The 24841-nt window shown below is 51.0% G+C and overlaps 1 protein-coding gene across 1 annotated transcript; it reads left to right on the plus strand.

The window, feature by feature from the left end:
* The first annotated feature begins 8733 nt into the window (after positions 1 to 8733).
* LOC140411427 (probable G-protein coupled receptor 139) lies at positions 8734 to 19726 on the plus strand. Its single transcript, XM_072500533.1, has 2 exons — positions 8734 to 8857; positions 18807 to 19726. Exons 1-2 carry the CDS (start codon positions 8734 to 8736, stop codon positions 19724 to 19726), a joined length of 1044 nt encoding a protein of 347 aa, XP_072356634.1.
* The last annotated feature ends 5115 nt before the right edge of the window (positions 19727 to 24841 follow it).

Below are 24841 nucleotides of genomic sequence, written 5' to 3' on the forward strand. Positions count from 1 at the left end.
ATTGCCAAACACACTCAGGGAGACAGCACGTGCAGAGTATCCAGAACGAACTGTATTATAAGAGTTATAATAAAATAGAGTTGTACCACATACAACTGTGTTGGCTCATCTGTGCACCAGAGCACCCAACACCACACCCCGTTTAGCTGGGGGCTAGCATGCCGGCAATGTAGAGCGCCTGGCTCCAGCTGCCGATACGGCCCGGAGAATTACCCGCTCCCTGGCCGCGCATGACCACGGCGCCGGCCTGCAGCGTCCGCGCTATGATTCATGGCGGAGGCCGATCGCGGACCCAGCCCGCGAAATAGTGCCCCCCTCGCGTGCCCTGGGACCCCTTCCCGTAGTGCCCCCAGCCCCTACGGCCCTCCCCCGATTGCGGTGGCGCAGGACTGAGTACGCAGCCTCCACGCCGAGTTCCCGGAGGATGAGAACACACGCAACCGAAGCCGTGGAGAACTCGACTGGTCAGAGCCGGAGCATCGGGGGACCCAGCCTGGCCAGGCAATGTCCTGAGGCCATCGATACATGGTGCCGCCCCCGATATAGTCGGAAACTACGGGCTGGATTCTCCGCACCCCGACGCCGAAAATGCAGCCGGCGTGGGGGCCGAGAATCCAATTTTGCACAAGAAATTGATTCGGTGTCGCTTCACCGATTCTGCGGGCCCTGAAAAGTGGCATACTCGGGGACTACACCGCGCCACCTGGGAGCTACCTAGGTCCATTGTTAGCGGCCCGATCCGCTATTCTCCGCTCCCGACTGGCCGAAGTTCTGACGGCGTTGACCACTCATAGTCCGGCCGGTCGGGAAACTAGCGTGGCAGCTGCGGACTCAGTCCGCAGTTGTAAATAAGTCAATGCGACCGCGGGGATGAGGGTCACAGACATTGTGACAACCTGTAAACAATGTGCCGTTTCAATTGTTGCTGATTTTTTTCCTTTTTCTCTGATTGTTCTGTCTTGTGTTAAGTTTGATATTGTGTTAAAATCCAATAAAAATACTTTAAAAAAACTAATTGTAACCTCAACTCCACATTCCCGCCTGCACCCAATCAACTTTCACTTTTAAAAAATATATTTAGGTATTCAATTTTTTTTTTCCAATTAAGGGGCAATTTAGCGTGGCCAATTCACCTAACCTGCACATCTTTGGGTTGTGGGGATGAAACCCACGCAGACACAGGGAGAATGTGCAAACTCCACATGGACAGTGACTGGGGGCCAGGATTGAACCTAGGTCCTCAGCGCTGTGAGGCAGCAGAACTAACCACTGCGACACTGCGCCGCCCTCCGATCATTTTTCACCCCCCCTTACTTACCGAGAATTTATTTACTCCTGCTGTAAAGATATTTAAAGCCTCTGCTTCCACTGCCTTTTTAGGAAGAAAGCTCCAAAGTCTCACAACCCTCTGAGAGACAAATAATTTCCTCATCTTTGTATTAAATTGCCGACCTCTTATTTTTAAGCAGTGATCTGCAGATCTCGAATCACCAACAAGAGGAAACAACCTTTCCACATCCCTCTGTCAAGAACCCACATGATCTTATGTTTCAATCAAGGTGCCTCTTACTTTTCTAAACTCCAGCAGATAAACAGGGGCAGCACGGTAGCATTGTGGATAGCACAATTGCTTCACAGCTCCAGGATCTCAGGTTCGGTTCCGGCTTGGGTCACTGTCTGTGCGGAGTCTGCACATCCTCCCCGTGTGTGCGTGGATTTCCTTCGGGTGCTCCGGTTTCCTCCCACAGTCCAAAGATGTGCAGGTTAGGTGGATTGGCCATGATAAATTGCCCTTTGTGTCCAAAATTGCCCTTAGTGTTGGGTGGGGTTACTGGGTTGTGGGGATAGTGTGGAGGTGTTGACCTTGGGTAGGGTGCTCTTTCCAAGAGCTGGTACAGACTCGACGGGCCGAATGGCCTCCTTCTGCACTGTAAATTCTATGATCTATGATCTAAATGTCTAGCCTGTCAAACCTTTCCTCATAAGACAACTTGCCAATTCCAAGTGTTAGCCAAGTAAACCTTCTCTGAACTATTTCCAATGCATGTGTATCTTTCCTTAAACAAGTAGTCCAATACTGGACACAATACTCCAGATGTGGTCTCTCCAAGGCCCTATACTAATGTACTAATGCCATCTCCTTTCTCTTACAGGGCAAACAATCGAGGAGCCTGAACCATTCTTGTGTCCCCTGGTTACCACTGACCTGAGCAGCTTAGAGGGAGAATTCTCAGACGTCGCCATGTCAACCGCATCTCCACCAGCCCAGATACTCACACTGTGGTGGTCACGACACCCTGGGCGAGGGCGCGGTCAGCTCCAGCCCCACAGTCCCCTGAGTCCCAACAAAAGTGAATTAATCAATAGTTTATGAGATCTTTAACCCTTGACTGCTCCAATGAGTTACAGGCACCAGAGTTTTAAGTAAAACATTAGCAAACTGTTTACTTATAACAAGAGTAAAAGATGAACATAGAATGGAAATAACGGAACACTGATCCACCAGTCTACCTATTCGCAAAACGCCATCCTACCCTCCACACAGACGCACATAAGATAAACATAGAGTAGGGGTAGGTAAAGGATGAAAATAATGGGAATTGAATGGAAAGGATTGGGATGAATCTTAGTTGCTGAGGTTGTGGTCCCTGTGGGCTCCTGTCTTTCCTGAATCGACACTCTCGGGAATTGATTTATACAGGTGATTCAGGTCAGTGTAGTATTATCCTTCGCCAATAGATGGAGCTTTACACAGGAGATTCAAGTCAGTGTAATTCTATCCTTCAACCACCAGATGGAGCCTCCATCTCCCTTAGATATTACTGGAGCTGTATACCTGAGATTTATGGCCGTGTCATGAAGCGAATCCTCAGACCGGGCATTTCCCAGCCTTGCAGACAGATGATTAAATTATTACAAACCTCGTAGGAGAACCTATTTGCAATCTTTCAAACTAGTAGTTTCCTTCTCTGGATCCCGCTGTGGTCTTTAATATAGGATTGCCTTCCACAGGTCTGGCTAGGAGCCCCTTAAATCACATGGGTGAGAGAGCAGACGGAGAGTGCCTTCAATCTGCTACCTGGCTGAATCGCTTTCCAGAACTCAGGACAAAATCGAGCTCATCCCATGACCCGCTTTTCTTCTGGAATGCTCTGAATGGCTGCACCAATCGTAAGCAAGAACAGGCGACATCTTAGAACCCAGGTGCTCTGATTGGCTGCTTGCCAAATCTATCAAACTGACATCACCGGCTCTGCCACAAATCAGAAAGGGGAAGTCCTGGCCTAGTTCATTAGTTCATTATTTTGCCTAAAGTCTGTAGCTTAATCAAAAGTCTCAATATTGCAGCAGCTAGCAGGACGACTGTAGACGAAAGGCAGCCACAGAACATGTCCAAAAAAGAAACACAGAATGGGCAAGGATTTTGGCAGGAGCCTTACAGTGGTAAAAGTTATCAGGCAGGGCTCTGAGTCACCTCACACCTGATGATCCACAGCATGTGGAGGCATGGACATCCCAGGGAACCGGCACTCAGAGCGATGCCAGAATCCTGGACACTGCCGAGCCCTGGCTAATGACATCTCCCTGGATTCGTACATCCCAGAACTGCTGGAACTGTAAAGGCAGAGTCATGAGGATCAGGAAAAAATGATAGCATCTCTCCTTGGACAGCAATACCAATTGGAGGAGGTCTATTGCCTGTCTGTCAGAGGAGATGATGCCTTCACACCAATGCAATGAGATAAGCACTGTGAGAGTGACGTCCACAGTGGAGACCTTGATGCAGGCCCTGCATTAATGGTGGGAATGTCCGCTCCATGGCTCAACTCATGACCTCCATGGCTGAAGCCATGCGTTCCATGGTGCAGGGCTTAAAACTGCACGGTGCAGGCACTTGTGGGAATGCAGAAGGGTTAGCGGCAGAGGACGACAAGGCTCTTGGATCTCTCTGCAGCTGCCCCTCTATCCCACGTAGGGGCCCAGCGCCCCTGGGCACCCGATGGGAAGAGGTTCAACTGGAGCGAAGCCAAGGGATCTCCCCCCAGGAGACCCAAGGGATGTCCAGCAAATCTGACACCCACCTCCCTCTGAGCGACATCCATCCAGCCTTGCACAATGAGAAGGGAAGCACTGCAACACTTGTGATTTACTTGGGATCAAACTGGCTAACTTCCACAATGTCCCGTGGGCATGATAACCAGTGTACCACAGAAGTAGCCAGTAGGCTGTGCAGCCTTGTTCAAGACAGGGTGAAGTGCCCATTCACTTTCTTCTTTTCTGGAGCTGGGGTCGTGGTTCGCCCCTACTAAATAACATCATTCCTGTCCCACGTTCTCTCCCTGACTCAAACCTACTTTTCTTGCCACATTTTGGATATTAGCAGATTAGCTGTACCTGAATCGTCTGCGTCACTCAAGGCCTCTAAGACTCCCACAGCCCCTCAAACACCAACTCACATCGTTCGTAAATTTGAACTGGTACAAGTGACAGGTGAAAGATAGGATTGGAAAGAGAGACCAAAATGTCAGACCCACCAGAGAGGTTTATGTATGGAGTCCCAAAGTCCTCAGGGTTGCTTCAAATTTCTCCCAGAAAATATCCCCTCCTTATTCCTAAAGTCCCTGAGGTTCCCACTGGTTGACTATCCCCATGGTACCAGAAATTCTCCAATTCAAATTCCTGCCTCAACATTTCCTTTCTTCATCTCCGAATCTCCTCACTTGAACTGGAAAACTCCCTTGAGTTGCTGTCCCGTTCTTCACTGTGAGCAGTTATCAAAGATGTGCAGGTTAGGTGGATTGGCCATACTAAATTGTCCCTTAGTGTCTAAAGGTTAAATGGGGTTATTGGGCGAGGGCAGGGTATTGGCCCTAAGTAGGATGCTCTTACAGACTCAATGTGCCGAATAGCCTCCTGCTGCACTGTAGGGATTCTATGATTCTATTTTAGGCGGGGTGATGGGGATAGGGCAGGACATTGGGCCTAGGTAGGATGCGCTTTTATTGGGTAACAAAGTTTATACTTCACAAAGTAAGGCAGTCGATATCTTAATTCAGATGGTTCTTGCTTTCCAATGTCTCTGGTGGCTACAGGCAGTGCACCATGTCTCATCTCTTCTCTCCCCGATGTCTCCCTGAAATCTGTGAAAAGAACATCGCAAAGTCTGTTCTTTTTATTCTCTGTAGCCAGGGCCTCTTCCTGTGTTCTGATATTTTGGGAACTCAGGTGGACTCAGTCCAGCGCCGTCACAGCCGGGGGAGAGCTGCTCCTCGGGCAGGGGGGACTTTGGCAGGGGTTGGGGGCACTGGGGGTTGGGTGGTCCGGGGGTGGCGAGCCTGGCCAAAAGGGGTACATTATTTGCCAGGCTGGGTCCGCACACGGCCGGCGCCATGTTGCACGGCGTGGCTGCTGCAGGCCGCCATCGTGCTCATGCACGGCCATAGACCCAGAAAGTCTCCGTCCGTATTGGCAGCTGCAGTCTGGTGCTCTACACTGCCTGCCCCCAGCCCCCCACCAAACGGAGGATCGGTGGCTGTTTTGCACCGATTTTGCGGTCTTAAAACGCCACCGTTCTCACGCCGGCGTCAGGTCCTAGGCCGGAAATCGGAGAATCCAGCCCGCTGTATTTTCCAACTCAAACCTGTGGTATAACCTGTAGCTGAAGCACAATCAAAGGTGAAAGGCAGGAGGCGGGATTCTCCCTTCCTGAGACTAAGTGTTGATGCCAGGGCAGGATTCGCGGAGTTCTACGACAGTAAAACTGTCGCCCCATCTATACCGAATCTGTGACTGTCAGGGGAATAACACTGGTGTCACGTGGAACACCATCGATTCCAATGAGAAACTGTGTGGTATTCCCTGGATTTGTGATTGACACTCAGGAGAATGACAAGCTTCAGCTGCATAGACACACTTCACTCCCCCACACACCATCCCAGCCAACAAGATGGCGCGAGGAGAGTGGCACGCTGCTTCACGGACGCTGATCTGGAGTCTCTCCAGGACACGGTGGATGAGAGGCGGGTGACCCTGTACCCCGGCCCGGGAAGGGGACTGCCAGCCGCCGCCATTCGCTGTCCTTGGGCACAGGCGGAAGAGGCGGTCAGTGCAACCAGCACCATTGTCTGGACCGGTCAGCAAGGCAGGAAGAGACTGCACGACCTCCTCAGGAGGCCAGGGTGAGTAGGCCGCACTTTGCCCCTGGCACTAACCCTGTTCCATTCACCCGTAACACCCCCGCGACCCGAAGGACGGTCGAACCCCACCCTGCACCACATGCTGGCACACATACCAGCCGGCATGGCCTGGTGCCCTGGCCACCAGCTATCCAACCCCTGGGCTGCATGTGGCGGACTGTGTAACAGTGTCGTTTTCTGTTTCCACACCCCGCAAGGCACTACCCCCCCGCGAGGAGTAGGCTGCCCACAACCGCCGACAGTGGGAGAAGACTGGAGGGGGACCGCCGGACCTGTGGCCCCTCACTGTGGCTGAGCAGAGGGTCCTGGACATGGTCGGTGGTCTAGGTGAAAGGGAGGTCGCCGGAGTGGAGGTCGACTGCTGATGAGGAAGTGAGGCCTTGCTGAGTTGCATTTCTCCTGCCTCCTGAGTCAACTCCTCCCAACACCACCCTCACACCCCCTCACCCTAAACCCCACACTCAACCCAACACCACCCTCACACCCCACACTCACCCGCACACCACCCTCACACCCCCTCACCCTAAACCCCACATTTACCCGCACACCACCCTCACCTCCACCCTCACACCCACTCACCCTAAACCCCACAGTCACCCGCACACCACCCTCACACCCCCTCACTCTAAACCCCACACTCACCCGCACACCATCCTCACACCCCCTCACCCTAAACCCCACACTCACCCGCACACCACCCTCACACCCCCTCACCCAAAACCCCGCACTCACCCCAACACCACCCTCACCTCCACCTCCACAGCACCATCACCTCCACCACTAACCCATGCTTACCACCACCCTCACCCTCGCCCCCACCAACCCAACTCTGCACTCCCTCCCGGCCTGCGGTCTATCATGCGTTTTGTCTTGTGTCTTGCAGGCCCTTCTGGAGATGGGGCGGATCCATCTGGTGTCCCCCGCCCCCAGCAACTTCAGGAGGCCTGAGCACCGCCCGATAATGCCTTTGGTCGCTGCTGGGCGTCGTTGTAGCAGGTCTTGGCGTCGGTCTATAGGCGCCATGCAGACACGACTGCAGTGGATAAACGCTGATGCCCAGGAGCCAACCCCCCCCTGGCCGGGGTGGCGCGGGTGGGCGGGGCATTGGGGGGTGGGGCGTCTCGAACATGTCAGGATTCGTTGAGTGTCATGAAGGCGTCATGCACACTGCCGGGGTATCGGGGGCAGACTGCATAATGCGCATCTGATGGTCACATATCAGCTGCATGTTTATCAAGTGGGACCACTTTCAGTTCGTGTGGAGCGGCCTGTCATCTGCAGGTTCATGTAGGGGGACATGCATCCCGTCAATCACCCCCTGGACCCAGGGCATCCCATTGATGATGGCGAACTCCGTTGCCCGGGAATCCTGGTGAGCTCGGTCCACATTGAAATGGATGCATTCTGCTGACTGGGCATATAGGGCCTCTATGACAGAGCGGATGCACCTGTGCACTGAGCTCTGTGAGATCCTGGATGGGTCCCCACTCGGCACCTGGAAGGAGCCTGTGGCGTAAAGGTTCAGGGCGACAGTCACCGTGTCGGCTACCGGTCTTCCCTCATACCCCCACGATGCCAGGTGCACCATGATCTGGCAGATACGTCGCACCATCTCTCTGCTCAGACAGAGTCTTCGACGGCATGCCCGGTCCGGCAGGTCCTCGAATGACAGGCACCGTCAGTACACTCGAGACCTCATGCGGAGCCTCCGTTGCATTTCCTCCTCCTCCTCCTGGGCCTGAAGGCCCACCTTCCAACACGACCACCAAGAGCAAACAACGGCATCAAAACTAAAAGGAATATAGTTAACACTCTTAACACCTCGCCAGCTCTGCAGGAAAATGAGGAACACGAAGGGGCAAGAACTGTCAGAACGAACACCTTGGATCTACGATGTTAAGACAAAAGAAAAGCTGGCAACCACCCACCAGGTGTGCCCACCGAACTCTCAAGTGGAACTAACCCAGGGTAAAGACTGGCCCTACCTCAGACCCACTCCATCTCTGTGGCTGTCGATAGTTGACTTTGCCTACTAGTAATAAACCCATTTTGATTGTTACTGGGAGTCTGCAGTGTGTTGTCTCGAGCTATCAGACAGGATTAGGCAGGGTGGATGCAGAAAGGATGTTCCCGATGGCGGTGGAGTCCAGAACAAGGGGTCACAGTCTGAGGGTTTGGGGAAACCACTTCGGACTGAGGTGAGGAGAAATTTCTTCACCCAGAGAGTGGTGAGAGTGGCGAACCTGTGAAATTCTCTATCACAGATTTAGAGGAGTTGTTTATCGGCACACGCTAGATCGCTCTGTTCTGTATGATTCTATGATTCAATCAATTTTTTTCATTTTGGGTGTTTTTCTTAAACTGCACAACTACAAGTTCAAATATATTTGTTCTGAAATACCAGAAATCAGAAAAACAATTTAATTGATTCTATTTGTTCAGTGACTGTCGCTAATGCTACTAATGATGTAATGTGACTGACTCCCTGGATGACTGATGTGTGGTAAATATAAAGCTCCCTTCCTGTGTCTCTGCCATGTACGAGTCAAAGACTTTCAGCTTGGACAGAATTCATCCACTGTCACAGAAAATGGGGCAGCTGACTATTCTGCTGATAAAGGAGATTTACTACCCGATCCTCGCAGTTGTTGGTGTTCCCGGTGAGTTATTGTAATCTGTTTGTTGTTAATCTGTATTAATGCACTCCTTGTCCTTCCTGCCTGTTTGGTGAAGTGTGGTGTTTCCTGGATCACAGTGTCACAGATTCAATCGTTGCCAGGACAAATCGAACCATTTACACACAATTCAAATGTTCCTGTAATCCGACAATTTAACTGAATTCTTAACGTTTGCACACTCGGATTTGAATGACCTTCTGCACCACCTTGTCATCTCATGCAAACTTAGGACTGCAGCAGTTTATCAAAATGTGTGAGTAGGTTTCCCAGAAAATGGGTCTAATACTAACTCTGCCTCACATGGCTGTGTTATTAATTACATACAACAGCGTAAAATGCTCTCAATCTGCATCTCCTTCTATATTTAAATTAAGTACACAACAAGGTGAGATGGGAGCAGGAGTGGACCACACAACCCATTGAGCTTGTTCTAACTTTCAGAACGATCTTAACTCTGTTAAGCCCCTTCCCCTTCAGAACCTGGTATATTTCATTGCGATCACCTCTCATTTACTAAAACTCCAGATAACATAGCTCTAATTAATTTTGCCTCTTTCATAGGACACCCCTCTCACCCGGGGTTGAATCCTGTGAACTATTGCTGTACTGCATCCAATGCATCATATACTTCCTTAAATAGGGAGACCAAAATAGCACACAGTATTCCAGGTGTGGTCTCATCAAGGTCCTGCACAATTGTCACAAGGCTTCTGTATTCTTGTCTGAAATCCCCTTGCAATAAAGTCCATCATACCATTTGCCTTCCTAATTACTTGCTGTACTGACATGCTAACTTTCTGTGTTTCTTGTGCAAGTACACTCAGGTCTCACTGAACATCAACATTTACTTTTTTAAAAAAATATGTTTTATTGAAATTTTTTTCCCAAACAACAATTTTTCCCCTCTTACAAAGCAAACGCAACAATAACAATACAGAAATTTTTAACAATACACAAGTAACAAAACCCCATTATCTTTGACCTAAACTAAACTAAAACCCCCACCCCCCCTCCCCCCTCCACCCCCCTTCCCCCTGGGTTGCTGCTGCTGGTCATCTGTCTTCCCTCTAACGTTCCCCTCGGTAGTCGAGAAATGGCTGCCACCGCTTGGTGAACCCTTGAGCCGATCCTCTCAGGGCAAACTTTATCTGCTCCAGTTTAATGAACCCCGCCATATAATTTACCCAGGCCTCCAGTCTGGGGGGGTTTCGCATCCTTCCACATGAATAGGATCCTGCGCCGGGCTACTAGGGACACAAAGGCCACAACGTCGGCCTCTTTCGCCTCCTGCACTCCCGGCTCTTCCGCAACTCCAAATAGAGCTAACCCCCAGCCTGGTTTGACCCGGGCCTTCACCACCCGCGAAATCACTCCCGTCACTCCCTTCCAATACCCTTCCAGTGCCGGGCACGCCCAAAACATATGTGCGTGGTTTGCCGGGCTCCCGCCACACCTCCCACATTCGTCCTCCACTCCAAAGAACCTGCTCAATCTTGCTCCCGTTATGTGTGCTCTATGTAGCACCTTAAATTGAATCAGGCTAAGCCTGGCGCATGAGGAAGAGGAATTTACCCTGCTTAGGGCATCAGCCCACATACCCTCCTCTATCTCCTCCCCTAGTTCTTCTTCCCACTTTCCTTTTAGTTCACCCACCGACTCCTCCCCCTCTTCCCTCATCTCTCGGTAAATCTCTGACACCTTGCCCTCTCGGACCCACACCCCTGAAAGCACCCTGTCCTGTATCCCCTGTGTCGGGAGCAACGGAAATTCCATCACCTGTTGTCTAGTAAACGCCCTCACCTGCATATATCTCAAGAAGTTTCCCCGGGGCAACTTATACTTTTCCTCCAATGCTCCCAATCTCGCAAAAGTCCCATCTATAAATAAATCTCCCACCCTCCTAATTCCCAACTGGTACCAGCTCTGAAATCCTCCATCCATTCTTCCAGGGGCGAACCTATGGTTGTTCCTGATTGGGGACCCCACCAGGGCTCCCCGCACCCCTCTCTGTCGCCTCCACTGTCCCCAGATATTCAATGTTGCCGCCACCACCGGGTTCGTGGTAAACTTTTTAGGTGAGATCGGTAGCGGCGGCGTCACCAGCGCCTCTAAACTCGTCCCTTTACAGGACTTTCTCTCCAGTCTTTCCCACGCCGCTCCCTCACTCTCCATCATCCATTTACGTATCATTGCCACATTGGCGGTACAATAGTAATCGCCCAAGTTCGGTAGTGCCAATCCTCCTCTGTCCCTACTACGCTGAAGGAACCCCCTCCTTACTCTCGGAACTTTCCCTGCCCAAACGAAGCTCGTGATGCTCCTGTCTATTTTATTAAAAAAGGTCTTGGTGATTAGTATAGGGAGACATTGAAATACAAATAAGAACCTCGGGAGGACCATCATCTTAATTGCTTGCACCCTGCCCGCCAGCGATAGAGGCTGCATGTCCCACCTCTTGAAGTCCTCCTCCATTTGTTCTACCAGCCGTGTCAGATTAAGTCTGTGCAAGGTTCCCCAGCTCCTAGCGATCTGAATCCCCAGGTATCGGAAGTTTCTTTCCACTTTCCTTAGAGGCAAGCCTTCTATCTCTCTACTCTGGTCCCCTGGATGTATCACAAATAATTCACTCTTCCCCATGTTTAGCCTATACCCCGAGAAATCCCCGAACCCCCTCAAAATTCGCATAACCTCTATCATCCCCCCCCCCCCCCCCCCGGCTGGGTCCGGCACGTATAACAATAGGTCATCCGCGTATAACGAGACTCGGTGTTCTTCTCCCCCTCTAATCACCCCTCTCCATTTCCTGGAGTCTCTCAACGCCATGGCCAGAGGTTCAATTGCCAACGCAAACAACAATGGAGACAGCGGGCATCCCTGTCTTGTTCCCCTATATAGTCGGAAATACTCCGATCTATGTCGACCTGTAACTACGCTTGCCGTTGGAGCCCCATAAAGAAGTCTAACCCAGCTAATAAACCCGTTCCCAAACCCAAACCTCCTTAACACTTCCCATAAATACTCCCACTCCACCCTATCAAATGCCTTCTCTGCGTCCATTGCCGCCACTATCTCTGCCTCCCCCTCCACTGGGGGCATCATTATCACCCCTAATAGTCGTCGCACGTTAACATTCAGTTGTCTCCCTTTTACGAACCCTGTCTGGTCTTCGTGCACCACCCCCGGGACACAGTCCTCTATCCTCGATGCCAGTACCTTTGCCAACAATTTGGCGTCCACGTTCAATAATGAAATGGGTCTATAGGACCCGCACTGCAACGGATCTTTATCCCTCTTCAAAATTAACGATATCGTCGCCTCCGACATCGTCGGGGGTAGAGTCCCCCCTTCCCTGGCCTCATTGAACGTCCTCACCATCAACGGGGCCAACAAGTCCACATATTTTCTGTAATATTCCACCGGGAACCTGTCTGGTCCCGGGGCCTTCCCTGCTTGCATGCTTCACAGTCCCTCAATAGCCTCTCCCACCCCAATCGGTGCCCCCAGGCCTACCACCCCCCGCTCCTCCACTTTCGGGAACCTCAATTGGTCCAGGAACTGCCGCATCCCCTCCTCTCCCTCTGGGGGTTGAGACCTATACAGTTCCTCATAGAAGGTCTTGAACACCTCATTTATCTTTCCTGCCCTTCGCACCGTGTCTCCCCTTTCGTCTCTAATTCCTTCTATCTCCCTCGCTGCTGCCCTCTTTTGCAATTGATGAGCCAACAGGCGACTAGCCTTTTCCCCATATTCATACCTCCTCCCCTGTGCCTTCCTCCACAGTACCTCCGCCTTTCTGGTGGTCAGAAGGTCAAATTCCGTCTGGAGTCGTCTCCTCTCCCTGTACAATTCCTCCTCCGGGGTCTCTGCAAATTCCCTATCCACCCTTAAAATCTCCCCCAGTAATCTTTCCCTTTCCTTGGCCTCTGTTTTCCTTTTGTGGGCCCCAATGGAGATCAGCTCTCCTCTGACCACTGCTTTTAGTGCTTCCCATACCACTCCCACAGGGACCTCGCCGTCGTCATTGACCTCCAGGTATCTCTCAATACAACCCCGCACTCTTGTACACACTCCCTCATCCGCCATCAGTCCCACATCTAATCGTCAGAGTGTTCTCTGCTCCCTTTCCTCTCCTAATTCCAGGTCCACCCAATGTGGGGCATGATCCGAAACCGCTATGGCTGAGTACTCAGCTTCTTCCACCCTAGAGATCAACGACCTTCCCAAAACAAAAAAATCTATCCGGGAGTACACTTTATGAACATGGGAGAAGAAGGAAAACTCCCTAGCCCTAGGTCTAAGAAATTGCCATGGATCCACTCCCCCCATTTGGTCCATAAACCCCTTAAGTACCTTGGCCGCTGCCGGCCTTCTTCCGGTCCTTGAGCTGGACCTATCTAGCCCCGGGTCCAGCACCGTATTAAAGTCCCCTCCTAAAATCAAGTTTCCTACCTCCAGGTCCGGTATACGCCCCAGCATCCGTCTCATAAATCCCGCATCGTCCCAGTTTGGGGCATACACATTAACCAACACGACCTCCATTCCCTCCAGCCTGCCACTCACCATTATATATCTACCTCCGCTATCTGCTACGATGTTCTTTGCTTCAAATGCTACCCGTTTCCCCACCAAAATGGCCACCCCTCTATTCTTTGCGTCCAGTCCTGAGTGGAACACCTGCCCCACCCATCCTTTCCTTAACCTAACTTGGTCCGCCACCTTTAGGTGCGTCTCTTGGAGCATAACCATGTTTGCCCTTAGTCCTTTAAAATGCGCGAGCGCTCGGGCCCTTTTTATCGGTCCGTTCAGGCCTCTCACGTTCCACGTGATCAGCCTCACTAGGGGGCTACCTGCCCCCCTCCCGTGTCGACTAGCCATTACCTTCTCTAGGCCAGTCCCATATCCCGCCTCCGCGCTCCCGCTCGCTCCCCCAGCGCCGCACACCATCCCCGCCCACCCACTCTTCAGCCATTTGCTTTTGGATTTCCGCAGCAGCAACCCAGTTGTCCCCCCCCTCCCCCTCCCCCTCCCCCCCCCCCCCCCGTTAGATCTCTTTCTAGCATGATTGCTCCCCCCATATTACCTCCGTAAGTCAGCTGACTTCAACTGACCCCGGCTACTCCTGCTCACTCCTCGACCCCCCCGTGTGGGGAACTCCCATCCGCCTTGCGCCTGTCTTCCCGCCTTATTCCTTCTGGAGCGGGAACATCCCTTTACCTGACCCGCCTCTTATGGCACAGCTCCCTTTCCCCTCCCCCTCCCCTTCCCCATTCTCCAACTATGTCCCGTCTTTTCCCCCTCACCGGCGCCCACATTTCCCCAATGTCTCCCCCCTTCCCAATCTGCAGGAGGAGGAGGTGATGGGGCCCGTGCCGGTGTCTCACGCAGGGGAGGAAATGGAACACAGCAGCACTTTGGACTCCCCCCACTCCTGTCCCTGGCGCTTCTAGTGGGCAGCGGGCAAACAGGACGGCACCACCCTCCTGGGACACCTGAGCAGCAGCCAAGTGCATCCAGGCCCGGACGCTCCAGAAAATAGCCGTCAATGGGGACCCAGATCACAGGATGGAGTCACAGCAGGTCGCCTCCACTCCTGCTGTACCATCTGGGGATCCACCAAGTAGTGTTAGGGCCCAGAAGGGCAGAATTGTAGACACTAGTTAAGTTGGCATTGGTGCAGGGCACAGTTTAGTTATAGAGGCTCGGGCACAAATCTGTCTGTACGTTGGCACATTAAATAACTGTCACACTGTTACAACCTGCCTCGGTGCTCTGTCAGATGGGTGTGAGGGATGGGCTGGTCTGGGCTGGCCAGAGCCTGGGGAAATGGGCGGACGTTGACAGGGCTGTGGGCGGAAGTTGTGGGTGGCCTGGCCTCCCCGTGCTCCACCTCCCCATCACCCTCTGACCGTCCCCACCACCGTCATCCCAGGGATTCGATGGCACTGTGTGATGGAATGGCCAGCTCGCATGCAGGGATTACCCAGGTGGAAAGTACTACCATGGGCAGGAGTCAGGCGTTGTCAAACAAAATGGAGCACCAGAGCTCATCGCAAAGCGGGTTGGCATCATCCTCCATCCCATGGACCAGACCCGTGGTGTTACTGCCAATCCAGGGCCCACACCCCGTAGTGTGGCAGTTATGTATTATAGAAGGGGTGGCTGGTAGGGGGGGTGGGATGCGGTATCGATGCCCCTGGCCAGTCCCGCCCCACAAGTTGGTTAACCTGGAGGCGATCAGAACATCCCATGCACGTTGGCCCTGGCGCACAAATTGTGCAGCCTCCCTTTCCTACCTGGGCTCAATGTTTTGCGAGGACTTGCCTCCTCCTTTTCCAGCATATCGCCCTATGCTGCGCGATGTTGTGGAGGACAACATGATGTGGGCGACCCTCTCAGCATGATACTGGAGGGCCCCTCAAGAACAGTCCAGAAACCTGAAATGCATTTTCAGGAGGCCGAAGCTCCGCTCGATCCCACTCCTGGTTGCTGTGTGGGCGTCATTGTAGCGAGTCTCCCCATTGGCGTTGAGCACACTGCCTGGGTTTTGGGTGCAGACGTGCATGATGCGCATCTGATGGTCACTTATCAGCTGCGCGCTCATCGAGTGGAACCCCTTTCAGTTTGTGGAGAGCGGCTTGTCATCTGTAGGTGCTCGTAGGGGGACTGATAGATCTGTACTTGGTTAATATATCTTATGTGCCGCCGCACTATATATCACTCGACAGAACTTAAAACTGAGCTTCAATAGTGAAGTAAATTGTAGCTTTATTCAGTCAGTTTCAACTGTCTCTTGATCAGAACAGCTTGCTTTCAAATACAGAGTTTTAAGAAAGTTTCTTTTGTCCAAGCAAATACAGGTGACTGAGTTGAATTCAATACAATGACAGTTCTTGATTTCTTCAAATTAAAATACATAATACAGAAAAGTTGAAAATAGACAAACTGGCGGCTTTCAGAGCAAAGCGCAGGAAATAGTTAAAGAAATGAAATGAGATGATTCCGGAATCAATTGTTCAAAATCAGCACCTATTTTTAAGGTAATTGCTATCGTTAATGTTCTGTCCCCTTTCTGTCTGCGATGGGGTCATAATAATTATAGTTCATTTAATTCGATAGAAATTGCCTGTCCATCAAATTTTGATCTGGTATAACTGTGATATTCCATTCCCATCAAACTTTATCCATTTTCATGAAAACTGAGCTAGGAACACTGCCCAGATTTACCTACTAACGAATGTGTCCTTGCTCCTGTCTGGAGTTTTAATCTGATCATTCTGATGCTATTCAGCAGTTCTCACTGTTTGTCTGTTTGAACTGTGTGACCTTAATCAACCATTTTAATTCTGAATGACTTTATTAAAACATTTTAATTCTGAACCACTTTAATAAACCAGTTTGATTCTGAACCATTTCTTCCTTTTAAGCTTCTTATATATTAAAGCTAGATTTCTAACAGGGACATGTATCCCATCGATCACCCCCTGAACCCGGGGCATCTCGTCTATGGCGGGAAACCCAGCTGCTCAGGCACCCTGGTGGGTTGGTCCACATTGAAGTGGATGCATTGAGCCGCCTGGGAATATAGGGCATCCGTGATCGCACAGATGCACCTGTGCACCAAGCTCTCTGAGATCCCTGACTGGACCCTACTTGACGGCTGGTAGGACATCGTCGCATAAAGGTTCAGGGTGACCATCACCTTGACGGCCACCGGGAGCGGGTGTGCTCCCCCATACCCCCGCGGTGCCAGGTGCGCCATGATCGGGCAGATATATTGCATTTTCTCCCTGCTCAGCTGGTTCTTAGATGGCATGCCTGGTCAGGCAGGTTCTCGAATGACAGCCGCTGCCGGTACACACGAGCCTCATGCGGCGCCTCTTTGGCACACCCTCCTCCTATGCCTGTTGGTGCCTCCTGCTCCTCTGCAGCATACTCCGCTGCTGCAAGGTGCTCGTCCTGGCGCCAGTCCCTGATGCTAGGGGTACCATCGGCTGCCACTGTCCTTGCCAGTGGTGGTCTTTGCCGGCACCCTAGTAGGGGCTACAGTGGGCGTTGATCTGGGTGGGCCGCCGGCGGGTGGCGACCATGTTGGGTGGGTATGGCGGAGGGTTGGGTGCAGGGGTGGGGGAGGGGTGGGGCACACATGTGGCTGGTGTTACTCTGCAGAACCAGGGGCCAAGGTGGGTGGTCAGTGGGATGTGCAGCAAGATGGCTGCCTTGCAGGCTGCGATAATGGCAGTCCATGACTGGACACCACCCCAGTCCCGTGGGGGTCATCCCAGCCACTTGGCCGTTCCCCCATCACCCACACGTCCTCTGATCCTGGCAGGGGCCCCCGAACCCCAGCCAGCCTGGCAGCCCACAGTTGTGCCTCTCTGTGTCCTACCTCCTCTCTCTCCCTCTTCAGCCACAGCGCCGGTTTCACGATTTGGAAAAGTACAAGTAAACCGCGCCGCCGGGAAATCATCCCATCGCAGGCGGAGAAATGGTGAGACCTGGAGAATACCAGTCGGACCCCTAATGACATCCAAAAGGTGTTTAATGTATGTGCGTTCTGGAGCGCATTGACGCCACTGTTGAGGTGACGGACAATTGTGATTCGGCGTCAAATTGGCGCCTGCCGTAAATTTGGCATTGGAACCTATTCTTTGCCCAATCACATTCCGTGATTTCGGCGTCAGCCAATGGATAATCCTACTCAAGTTCTTTTTTTACTTGGTGGTGTAATGATATGTAGACAAACATGTAACTAAAGGGTTAATCACAACCCCTAGCTGTGGCAGTACCACTAGAGGGCATTACAAGATTCACTATATAACTGAGCTCCAAGAAGCTCCAGTTCTCTTTCCATGCAGGAGTAATCAGATAGCAGCAGTGTAGTAGAGTAAGATCACAGCCTAGATACCACGTGTAGCTTAGATACAGTTTGTACAATGATTTATCCTTACTTTATTGCTAGAGTTAGTTCAGTGGAGTGTCAAACTCATTTATTAGTTTTATCGTTACTTAATAAATTATTTCAGTTCACTTCGAAGACTTGAGTGTTCATCATCTGCAGGTAGTAACAACATATATTACTTAAACCAAGTAATATAACAGGTGTGGACTCCATTTCCTTCTGAAAATAATTACTTTGTCCCTTAGGTTACCATCTATTTCTGGTGTGAAGCTTTTGTAATTTACTGTGAACACAGACACAAAATATTTGTTCCATGTCTTTCCCATTCTCTATAAGAATTTCTCCTGCTTCTGCTTCCAAGAGACCAATGTTTACTTTCACTGCAATCTTCCTTTCTATGTCCTTGTCACATCTCTTCTAATCTGGTTTTATAATTACTGGCTTATTTACTCACACATCTATGTTTTTTCCCTATCTATCAACATTTTGGTGGTACTCAATCCTCAGATTTGCTACTATTCATTGGAGCATTATATGCCTCTTTTTTGTCATAGAATTAACATGCAGAAGGAGGCCATTCGGTCCATCGAGTCTGCACCGGCCCTTGGAAAGGCCACCTTACCCAAGCACACATGTCCACCCTACCCCACAACCAAATAACCCCACCCAACCTTTTTGGACACTCAGGGTATGTTAGGAACCCCAATCCACCTAACCTGCACATCTTTGGACTGTGGGAGGAAACCGGAGCACCCGGAGGAAACCCACGCTCACACGGGGAGAATGTGCAGGCTCCGCACAGACAGTGACCCAAGCCGGGAATCGAACCTGGTACCCTGGTGCTGTGAAGCAACCGTTCTAACCACTATGCTACCGTGCTGCCCTAATCTTCTTTTAATCAACCACGATCCATAGTATTTGTGAGTAAGTCATATTTTGTGCTGAATTTATGTTTCTTAATGGAATGTATTTTTGGTGAACATTTTGAGTCGTTTCGAAATAGACACTCAAATTCTCTTCTCTGACTTTCAGCAAACTTAATGACGATTGTGGCGCTCCTCCGAGGAAACTGCGGCCTTTCCAAATGTATCTCCATCTACATGGTGGCCATGGCAACAGGAGATCTACTAGTTATGATCATCAATGTAATGGTGTATTATATTTTCAGTTATCATTTTCCACATTCATTCCTGTCTCACACTCCCGTGTGTAAGTTCATTCTATACCAGACAGTTGTCAGCCTTGATTTGTCTGTTTGGTTCATTGTTTCCTTCACATTTGACCGTTTTGTAATTATCTGTTACCAGACGTTTAAAACAAAATACTGCACCGAGAGAACTGCGGTGCTGGTTATAACAATGTTCTCGATCCTGATCTTTATCAAGAACATACCCATATTGTTTGCCTATGAATCTGAACAGATGATTAACAAATTGTTTTGGGGCTGCCAGGCAAATCTGGCATTTGTTTCCTCACCTTTTGGTGCAGCGTACATCTGGTTCCACAGCATCTGGCGTGTCTGGCTCCCGTTTACTTTAATTCTCCTGTTTAATTCTTTGACAGTCAGACGTGTTTTAGTGGCCAGCAGAGCCCGTAGGAGACTCCGGGGTCACAGCAGTGAGAATCAGAGTGATTCAGAGATGGAGAACAGGAGGAAATCCATCATTTTACTCTTCACTATCTCGGGCAGTTTTATATTGTTGTGGCTGACAAACAATGTGAGCTTATTAACAACACGACTGTCAAACACAACTTACTATAGAGGTGACCGCACAGCGCCTGCGTATATCGCCACGGAAACTGGAGCTATGATGAAACTTTTGAATTCCTGCATAAACACATTTATTTATGCAGCCACCCAGAGGAAATTCAGGGAAGAGTTGAAGAAGGTGTTGAAATGTCCTTGGACACTGATTGAAGGATTGTTTAAAAATGAAGCCAAACCAATCTAGAATTCACTTTCAAAGAGTCATAGAGTCATAGAGGTTTACAACATGGAAACAGGCCCTTCGGCCAAACTTGTCCATGTCGCCCAGTTTTTACCACTAAGCTAGTCCCAATTGCCTGCATCTATAGAGCCACAGAGTAAATCTTTGCACTTCTGTACACTGGACAGGATTCTCCATCCCGCCGCACCCGTTTTCTGGTGATCTTCCGTCCCGGCAGCCGACCAATGGGGTTTCCCATTGTGGGCAACCCCACACCAAAGAACAAAGAACAAAGAAAAGTACAGCACAGGAACAGGCCCTTTGGCCCTCCAAGCCTGCGCCGACTATGCTGCCGTCTAAACTAACATCTTCTACACTTCCAGGGTCTGTATCCTGCTATTCCCATCCTATTCATGTATTTGTCAAGATGCCCCTTAAATGTCACTATCGTCCCTGCTTCCACCACCTCCTCCGGCAGCGGGTTCCAGGCACCCGCTACCCTCTGTGTAAAAAACTTACCTCGTACATCTCCTCTAAACCTTGCCCCTCGCACCTTAAACCTATGCCCCCTAGTAATTGACCCCTCTACCCTGGGAAAAAGTCTCTGACTATCCACTCTGTCTCTGCCCTTCATAATTTTGTAGACCTCTATCGGGTCGCCCCTCAACCTCATTTGTTCCAGTGAGAATAGACCAAGTTTATTCAACCTCTCCTCATAGCTAATGCCCTCCATACCAGGCAATATCCTGATAAATCTCTTCTACACCCTCTCTAAATCCTTCTGGTAGTGTGGCAACCAGAATTGAACACTCCATTGGCCTAATTAAGGTTCTATACAGCTGCAACATGACTTGCCAATTTTTATACTCAGTGCCCCGGCCAATGAAGGCAAGCATGCCGTATGCCTTCTTGACTACATTCTCCACCTGTGTTGCCCCTTTCAGTGACCTGTGGACCTGCACACCAAGATCTCTCTGACTGTCAATACTCTTGAGTGTTCTACCATTCACTGTATATTCCCTACCTGTATTAGACCTTCCAAAATGCATTACCTCACATTTGTCCAGATTAAACTCCGTCTGCCATCTCGCCGCCCAAGTCTCCAAACGATCTAAATCCTGCTGTATCCTCTGACGGTCCTCATCGCTATCCGCAATTCCACCAACCTTTGTGTCGTCCGCAAACTTACTAATCAGACCAGTTACATTTTCCTCCAAATCATTTATATATACTACGAACAGCAAATGTCCCAGCACTGATCCCTGCGAGACACCACTAGTCACAGCCCTCCAAGCAGAAAAGCACCCTTTCATTGCTACTCTCTGCCTTCTCTGACCTAGGCAGTTCTGTATCCATCTTGCTAGCTCACCTCTGATCCCGTGTCGCTTCACCTTTTTGTACCAGTCTGCCATGAGGGACCTTGTCAAAGGCCTTACTGAAGTCCATATAGACAACATCCACTGCCCTACCTGCATCAATCATCTTTGTGATTGTCGTGTTGGGTGTTCCGCTATACAAACGAACCAACACGGTTGGAGATGGTACAACTCTGTTTTATTACTCTTGATAACAACATCTGATAACTCATGGCTGTGGTTCGTACTTTACCCATTAACATGTGGACCCAGCCCTAACACTATCTTAGAGAGGCACTCAGCACATGGGGTATGTCTGAGTGGCACGCTGTGAGCTCTGTGCTCTGAGCTATCTCCTGCTGGAATGGGCGGGAACTGTGGTGTTCCCTGTTTTATAGTGCGTGTGCTCTCACTGGTGATTGGCTGTGATGTTGCGTGTGTGTTGATTGGTCCGTTGATCTGTCCATCAGTGTGTGTGTGTGATTGCACCATGATATGTTTGTATGAATATCATGACAGTGACCTCCTCGGAAATCTCTATTAAGTTAGTGAGACACGATCTCCCCTTCACAAAACCGTGCTGCTTCTTGCTAATAAGCCCACTTGCTTCCAAATGGGAGTAGATCCTGTTTCAAAGAATTCTCTCCAGTTTGAGCTCCTCCCATTCCTTCTGGTATGCGGGCAGCTACTGGAACTCCGTGGACTTCTTGAATAGGTGGCGAAGAGCCGTCGTGTGGGAGGCAAGGTTGGGAATGAATTTCCCCAGGAAGTTGACCATGCCTAGGATCCTAGCACTGCTTTCTTGTCTGCCGCCTGCGGCATGGCTGTAATGGCGCTCACCTTGTCTGCATCTGGACGGACCCCTGACCGGGATATGTGGTCCCCGAGAAACTTCAGCTCGGTTTGGCCTAAAGAACACTTGGCTCGGTTGAGGCGCAGGCCGTTTTCCCGTATCCGCGCAAAGACGCGCTGGGGACGATTGATGTGCTCCTGTGGTGTGGTGGACCAGAAAATGACATCGTCATTATATATACTACCAACAGCAAATGCGAGACACCACTAGTCACAGCCCTCCATCATCTGTTCCATGATCCTGTGAAAGACCTCGGATGCCGAGATGATGCCAAACGGCATTCTGTTATAGGAGAACCTGCCGAAAGGAGTGTTGAAGGTGCACAGCTTCCTGCTGGACTGGTCCAGTTGGATCTGCCAAAACCCTTCGAGGCATCCAGCTTTGTAAAGATTTTAGCCCGGGCCATTTCGCTCGTGATCTCTTCCCGTTTGGGTATGGGGTAGTGTTCCCTCATTATGTTGTTGTTCAGGTCTTTCGGGTCAATGCAGATCCGCAGTTCGCCAGAGGGCTTCTTAACACACACCATGGAGCTGACCCATGGCGTGGGCTCCGTGACCCGGGATAGCACCCTTGGTCCTGAAGATCCTGCAGCTGCTGCTTGAGGCGGTCTTTGAGTGGCGCTGGGACCCTGCGAGGTGCGTGAATGACCGGGGTGGCATCCGGTTTGAGACATATTCTGCAGGTATAGGGCAGTGTGCCCATGCCCTCGAATGCCTCCTGGTTGAGGGCGAGGAGCGATTGAAGCTGTGCCCTAAATTCTGCATCGGGGAAGTCTGATGTGCCTTATGGAGACAGAGCGTGGACCCGCTGAACGAGGTTGAGAACCTTGCATGCCTGTGCACCTAGCAGGGAGTCTTTGATGATCCGACTATTTTGAAGGACAGTGTGGCTGTGTATGTGTTGTGTGTCACCTGGAGCTGGCAGGATCCCATGGCCGGGATAACGTTTCCATTGTAGTCGACCATCTTGCAACGTGATGGCCGAATTGGTGGTCTGACCTTCAAGGCGTAGAAGGCTGACCCTGCTATTAGGTTGGCGGAGGCACCAGTGTCCAGGCGGAATGTTATCGGTGATCGGTTGACCATTAGGGTGGCACACCATTCACCACCCGGATTGGCGCCGTTCACTGGCCTCGGCTGGTGGGTCCTGCCTGGAGACATCCGGTTCCTATCAATGACCGCAACACGGAAGACGTCCCGGTCATCTGTGTTACTGGTTTGGATGTCGTCTGGGCACGACTCGTAGTACGGAGGCTGAATGGTCCACACGTCCCTGCGAGGTTGTCGGAATTGGGGAGCATAGGCAGGTTGAGTTGCTCGACAGCAGGCAGAGTAGTGGCCCATCTTGCACAGTGGAGGCATTGTCGTTTTTTTGCCGGACATTGCCGCTTTAAATGTGTGGCTCCGCAGTTGCTGCACGTCGTGACGTCATGGCGTTCGTTGCGCCACCGCGCATGCGCAGTTCGGTCTTGCGTTGAACGCGCCTGCGCATCACGTCCCTCTGCGTCAACGACTTTTTGGCACGCACAAACGCGGGAGGCCGCGGAAAGCGGGTGAAATGGCCGCCCTTGTCCGGGCCGCGGGCCGGGATGAATTCGATCGCCTGGACCCGTTTGGCCTCGTAGGACGCCTGCCTTGCCGATTCGGGCGCGTAGGACCCCTGCCGCGCCGATTCGGCAGCTTGAAATTGGGAGTAGCGGCTGGTCGCGTTTTCATGAAGGACACAGGCTTCGATTGCGGAGGCTAGGGTGAGGCCTTTAATTTTGAGGAGCTGTTGGCGTAGGACGCCCGAGGTGACCCCAAAAGCAATCTGGTCCCGAATCATTGAATCGGAGGTGGTGTCGTAACCGCAGGACTGCGCGAGGATACGGAGGTGTGTAAGGAAAGATTGAAAGGGCTCATTCTTACCCTGCAGGCGCTGCTGGAAGAGATACCTCTCGAAACTCTCATTTACCTCGACGCTGAAGTGTTGCTCGAGTTTGAGAAGGACCGTCTTGTACTTGGTCTTGCCCTCACCTTCCGTGAACACCAGGGAGTTGTAGACATGGATGGCGTGTTGCCCTGCCATGGAGAGGAGGAGGGTGATTTTTCTGGTGTCTGAAGCGCTCTCCCTTTCGGTGGCTTCCAGGAAGAACTGGAAGCGCTGTTTGAACAGCTTCCAATTGACGCCGAGGTTTCCAGCGATTTGTAACGGCTGCGGCGTGCTGACGGTGTCCATGGCGCAGGATGGCGGATTCCTGAGGATTCGTAGGTAGGTCTCACAGTTACCGGGTTCCAATCCTGGTACTATGTTGTGTTGGATACTCTGCTACACAGACGAACCAACACGGTTGCGGATGGTACAACTCAGTTTCATTACTAACAATATTTACAATGGTAAACTGGTTACTGTGGTTCGTTCATTACCCTTGAAACTGTGGACCTATCCCTAACACTATCTTGGAGTGGCACTCTGCACATGGTGGATGTCTGAGTGGCTTGCTGTGAGCTCTGTGCCCTGAGCTGTCTCCTGCTGGAATGAGCGGGAAGTGTCGTGTTCCCCGTTTTATAGTGTGTATGCTCTTGCCTGTGATTGGCTGTGGTGTTGTGTGTGTAGTGATTGGTCCGTTGATCTGTCCATCAGTATGTATGTATGTTTGCACCATGATGTTTACCTGAATATCATGACACCTACCACTGACGTAAGGCTCACCGGCCTGTAGTTCCCTGAATTATCCTTCGCCGTCGGGAAATCCATGGGTGCGAGTGCACTGCTGCTGAATGGAGGATCCCGCCGTCAGAGAATCAAGTCCATTATCTTTTACCTCTCTATTCCCAGGTCTCCTGGTGTGAGAAAGGTAGATGTTGATTGGCACAACAGAGCACCATGCTTTCCAATACGATCATTCTCCTTCTGTCAATTTCACTGGACTAAACCCTGATAACCTTAAGA

Source organism: Scyliorhinus torazame, chromosome 4 (genome assembly GCF_047496885.1).
Source record: "Scyliorhinus torazame isolate Kashiwa2021f chromosome 4, sScyTor2.1, whole genome shotgun sequence".
In the NCBI taxonomy this organism is placed as follows: domain Eukaryota; kingdom Metazoa; phylum Chordata; class Chondrichthyes; order Carcharhiniformes; family Scyliorhinidae; genus Scyliorhinus; species Scyliorhinus torazame.

Excerpts from the sequence above, each read along its gene's own strand:
- LOC140411427 (XM_072500533.1), top strand. The coding sequence starts at position 8,734 with ATGTACGAGTCAAAGACTTTCAGCTTGGACAGAATTCATCCACTGTCA. Across the intron at positions 8,858-18,806 it reads CGCAGTTGTTGGTGTTCCCG|CAAACTTAATGACGATTGTG; the intron begins GTGAGTTATTGT and ends TCTGACTTTCAG.